General features: G+C 49.8%; 1 protein-coding gene across 1 annotated transcript; it reads right to left on the bottom strand.

Annotated features, from left to right (window-relative positions):
* Window positions 1-860: 860 nt before the first annotated feature.
* On the bottom strand, window positions 861-4,633 carry ZIC1 (Zic family zinc finger 1). The gene is made up of 3 exons (XM_090052079.1): window positions 3,528-4,633; window positions 2,275-2,438; window positions 861-1,513 (listed from the first exon to the last, which is right to left on the bottom strand). The coding sequence occupies exons 1-3, from the start codon at window positions 4,501-4,503 to the stop codon at window positions 1,316-1,318; spliced, it is 1,338 nt and encodes a 445-aa protein (XP_089908205.1). The 5' UTR covers window positions 4,504-4,633; the 3' UTR covers window positions 861-1,315.
* Between the last annotated feature and the right edge of the window lie 606 nt (window positions 4,634-5,239).

The raw sequence follows: 5,239 nt of genomic DNA, 5'->3' as shown, positions 1-5,239 counted from the left end.
CCCTAGCACAATTCCCCCACATTAATATTTATGTAGCATATGCAATCTATTTCTGTTATTTTTATGGTTGTTATTCTGTGTCTGCAAAGGTCATTTAAATTATACTGCGGCCGAAAATTTGTTTCATAAATTTTGATATAAATACTAATTACACACTATACTAATGCCAGCAGGGATCCGTTCATTTATCACATTTATATCACCGTCGCTGCTTTAGTGATGACATAATGGAAAGCAGTGAAAAACTGGTACAGTTTTATTTTAATATCCTAAAGCTGGCTGAAGTTGCAGCAGGTTGGCTGAATGAATAAGACTTCCTACCACAATGGATGGGATTTAAGAATCTTTAATAAGGTACGAAATGTTACCAAACAGTTCTGTAAACTAAATTTTACATACCAATTCTTCTAGCCATAAATATTGAATATCTGTAACATGTATAACCGGACCTTTACATGCGGATAAATATGGAAATTAGGATTTATATACATTATGTTCTGGTATTTGCCAAAAGCAACGGACAGATATAGTTTATAGCTTTTTTTTAATATCACTTTACATAAACAAATGTAACAGTTTGACACGCAGATCCAGGCTTTCACTATACGAATTGCTTGACAGGACGTGGAACAACATTTTACTGCACTACTTAGACTGGACTTTGGGACGAAATGTTTGCACTTTATACAAAAAAAGCACATTAATACCAATAATATTCTGTTAGATCGACGTTTAGACTGTAATAATACAAAGTAATTCACATTTTGGTACACATTTACTAGAACATTCTTGCCATTCAGTACAAATAGTTGAATTTCTACCTCCTCCCTCTTCCCCCCTCCTCCCCCCACCCGGCACCTCGCCCTCCCTCCCCCTCCCCCCACATAAATGCAAAGACCACAATTCCACAGATTCCCCTTATTCAACTTGCGATATAACTATTTACAAAATCAAACAGTACATTTTAAGCTAATAATTCTGTATTTACAGAAAAAAGGCCGCTGCCCAAGGAGACATGCAGTTGGAGACCTCTAATCAGTGGTTCCAGCAAAGCCCTACACAGTTGGCATCTGGCCTGGTAACCTTGTCCTCTCATGCATCGCACTAACCCCTTGCCTACCAAGCCTCTCAACAAAACAAAACAAAACAAAAAAGATTCTTCATTTGAGTCAGTCCTGGGTCTACTGGCAGCTTTTTTTTTTTTTTTTTTATTAATTTTGATTTCAAAGTGTTCATTAATTTTGGAGTCTTTTAAATAGGGTTGGTTGGTTGTTATTTTTGTGGGATTGTAAAATTCTTTTGTTTGTATTGGGTTTTAAACGTACCATTCGTTAAAATTTGATGTAAGCGTGCTGTGGCTGGACGTGTGATGGACTGCTGAGGAAGAGGGGGATAAGGAGCTTGTGGTCTGGTTTTCTGTAGATGGAGACACGATTGTTGGGGGGGTCGAGGATTCGTAGCCTGAACTGGCGGCGGGAGAAGGCTGGGACCCCTGGGAGGATGACTCATGGACCTGCAAAATAAATACGGACATAAATAGATAACAGAGTAGAAAAGGGGGTGAGGGGCAGATATAGAAAATAGGAATACAGACTTCTAATCCCCCACCCCCACCCTGCGAGCTCCCCCATCCCCCCTCCTCCCCCACAGGGATCCTCTAGGCTGAATTCCCAACTTCGCCTCGGAAATGTTACGGACCGTTTTGCTGGGCCAAAGTCTGGGGACACATTGCATTGCTGGGAATGCAGGTTGCTGGGCGCATAGAAACGCGCGACTCGAGCTGTTTGCATAAACAACCTGCTTCCCAGGCTCCCGCAGGGCACTCCCATGTGAGCTGCACCCGGGCCTGGCACACAAAAGGGAGCGGATCTGCTGCAAGCCCCGAGCTGCCCCGCTCGCCGAGCCCGGCTCGCCGCGGCGAGAGCCCGGAGCCTGCTCCTCCATTGTGAGCCCGCACGTTCCGCTCGGGAGCACGCCTGCCCTTGAGCCAACTAAACAGCGCTTGTTTAAACCTTTCTGGAAGAAACCCAGCCCTGGCCAGGTTGCCCTTGTCTCTCCCAATTTTCTGGCCACTGAGCACTTCTCCCAAACGCTGCCTTACACCGCCACAGCCAGACGGAGAGCCAAACACAGGGCACTTCTTCTTCTTCTTCTTTTTTTTTTTTTGCAAGTCTCCCAGCCTTAGCTAGTTAAATAGCAGCGTTGTAAATCGCCAGGAAAGCGTCGGAGAGAAAGGCTGGGGAAGAGCACATAAAAGAATTCAACGTCCATTACCTTCATGTGTTTTCTGAGGGAGCTGGGGTGCGTGTAGGATTTATCGCACATTTTGCAGAGATACGGTTTGTCAGAAGTGTGCACATGCATATGCTTTTTACGGTCGCTGCTGTTTGCAAAGCGCCTGTCACAGCCCTCGAATTCACACTTAAATGGCTTTTCACCTAGTGCAGAAAAAAAGGGGGAGCCGATTAGAAAGCCGCATTGGCACCCTTCGGGTGGAAGAGGCAGGAAATCGCCCCCGCGGCGCGGAGCCGTGAGACGCCTGCAACTTCCCAACTCGCGATGCTGGCTCTCAGCACCCGGACCCACGCCCGGGCTTCACCTCCCCTCGCCGTCCCTTCCACGACCCCCTCCCCCGCCCCAGAAGAAGAGCTTTATTTTAATTTCCCAGCCCCTGGCATGTCCTGCTCATCACAATGCTCCAAGCGATACACGAGGCGCTACAGCGCTCAGACACAAGCCTCGGTGTCTAGGTTCCGCTCTTCTGACTCATTCTCGTGATATTTAGCCTGCCCAGCCCACACATTTTCATACAATATTGAAAATTATTCTGGCCGGGACCTGCTTTCCCCTTCATGCCTTCAAAGCTGCCGACATCGTTGGGAATAATCTAGGAAATCCCTGCCCGCTCCCTGGCAATGGCAAGATATGGAGAGCTGCAAAAGCAGGCAGCGAAGTCTATAGCTTTATATATCCTGCGATTTGGAAAAGTTTGTGCCCATCTCCAGGGCTCATTTTAATGCTACGATCAGAAAGGAACACCTTCGGCTCGGATTTTTTCAAATTACCCCTCGCAATTAAATATTAACCAACGCCGGATTTACAAAAGGGGATAGAAACTGGCTGCCTGGATATTTAGCCCAGTTTCTCATTGTGATACAGTCAAATCTGCCTGCGACCGATTAATTAAAACCTATAAATTTACCCAGGCAGGATGCTGCTATTTTTTTCTTTCACTCCCCTCCTCCTGCACAGTCGTTCTCCCTCTCTTTTCATTAACGTGAGGGGGGGGGAATATTTCTTTTATTTCATTTTATTTTGCTTCCGAGCCGCTCTGGAAATTGTTTCCACTCCCTTTCCCCCCTGCTCCAAAGGCATCTCGCACAGCTCCCATCCACATTTGCAGAAAGCAAGTGCCCCTTGCCAATGCTTTCCCCTCCCATTTTTCCCCTGACTCCCAGCCAAGACTCTTTTGGGAAAGCTCAGCTCTGCTAGCTGCAGAAAGAAAGCTACAGAGAAGGGTACTGTACCTGTGTGAGTTCTTTTGTGTATTTTGAGGTTCTCTGATCTGGCAAACACTTTCCCACAGCCTGGGAACGGGCAAGGGAAGGGCTTTTCACCTGTGTGGACTCGGATGTGATTTACAAGTTTATATTTGGCCTTGAAAGGCTTCCCCTCTCGCGGACACTCTTCCCAGAAACAGATGTGATTGGACTGCTCGGGTCCTCCAACGTGCTCCACGGTGACATGAGTCACCAGCTCGTGCATCGTGCTGAAAGTTTTGTTGCAGGACTTTTTGGGGTTTGACAATTGCTCGGGCTCAATCCACTTACAGATGAGTTCCTGTTTGATGGGCTGCCTCATGTAGCGGAAGAAGGCCCCTGCCCCATGGTGGGCTGCCATGTTCATGTTCATGTGGCCATAGCCGTGCAGCTGGGTCGATGCATAGTGCTCGGATCGGGGGCTCGTGACCTGGCCGTACTGATCGGGTCTCCCGTACATGTCTCCGGAGAAGCCCAGGCGCATCTGCCCGTTCACCACGTTGGGAGACGCGTGGCTCGTGGCTTGCTCGTGCAGCCCCGGGAAAAGGATGTGTCCCGCGGCATCGGTGTGGCCGTGGGGTCCGGCGAAGCTGCCGGCGGCGGAGGCGAAGAGGCTGTGCTGGGCGCTGGCCGCGGCCGCCTCGCCGAAGCCCCGGTTGCGGAACAGAAAGTCCCGGGTGGAGTTGAAGGCTGCGCTGGAGTAGGAGCTGACATGGGTCGGGTGGTGGTGGTGCCCCAGCGCCGCCGCCGCGTAGCCGGGCGCCTGCGAGGTGAAGGCGGTCTGGCCGGCCGAGGCCAGCTCGTGGGTGCTGGGGTTAATTTTAAAGGCGCCCATGCCATCGGCGAAGGGGTTGATCCCCAGCCCCACTTCTCTGTCCGTCACATCGCCCGTGGAGTGGTGGCGAGACGATCCGAAGGTAGTGACTCCTATGGCGGGATACTGCGGTCCAGCATCCAGAAGCATCTTCCCACTCTCGGCGCAGCGACCAAAAGCACACAACACGGAGGAGAAGCAGCAGCCAGCAGCAGCAGCGGCGGCAAAAAAACCCTCTCTGGAAAGTCAGCGACAATCACCACCAAAGCGACCACATCAAAAACACCCCCCTCGGCATCGGCGCGCCGGAAAAAAAAGGGGGGGAGGGGGGGAGAAGCAGAAGGAGGAGAGGGGGAAAGACCTCGCAGTTGCAAATAATAATAATAAAAAGTATTCACCACAAAAATCACTGTCTCTGCTCTGGCTTTGCCGGGGCTGCACGGGGAGGGGGTAGGGGGCTCGGCAGAAGCGGGTCGCGGATAACAATGCTGGAGAGAGATCAAGGCGCGCAGCAAAAACAAAAAACAAAACAAAACAAAAATAAACTTCCTTCAGTTCGCTTTGGGCTCTGGGAAGGCAGCGGAGTGGCCGAGAGATTTTTCTCTGCTCCTCGCCTTCCCGCACTCTCCCCGAGCTTTTTTTTTTTTTTTCCTCTTTTTTTTGGGGGGCCTTTTTTTTTTCGCTTTGCAAAAAAAGGCGCAAATCATGCACAATATTGTCTTTTGCGGTTTATCTTCCTGGGGAGAAACTTTCACCTCCTCAGCCGGGCGGTGAACGCGAGACTGATAGCGGCAATCATTCCTGCAGATAAATGAATTGAAAAGACGACACCGTCCCCCCCCTTGATGAATGGGAGAAAGGGGAGGAGCGACGTCAAGGCGGACGT

Source organism: Crocodylus siamensis, chromosome 6 (genome assembly GCF_052110815.1).
Source record: "Crocodylus siamensis isolate JL-2025a chromosome 6, ASM5211081v1, whole genome shotgun sequence".
NCBI classification, from domain to species: Eukaryota; Metazoa; Chordata; order Crocodylia; family Crocodylidae; genus Crocodylus; species Crocodylus siamensis.
The sequence above is the reverse complement of the archived record's forward strand: the minus strand, read 5'-3'. Positions and strand labels throughout refer to the sequence as shown.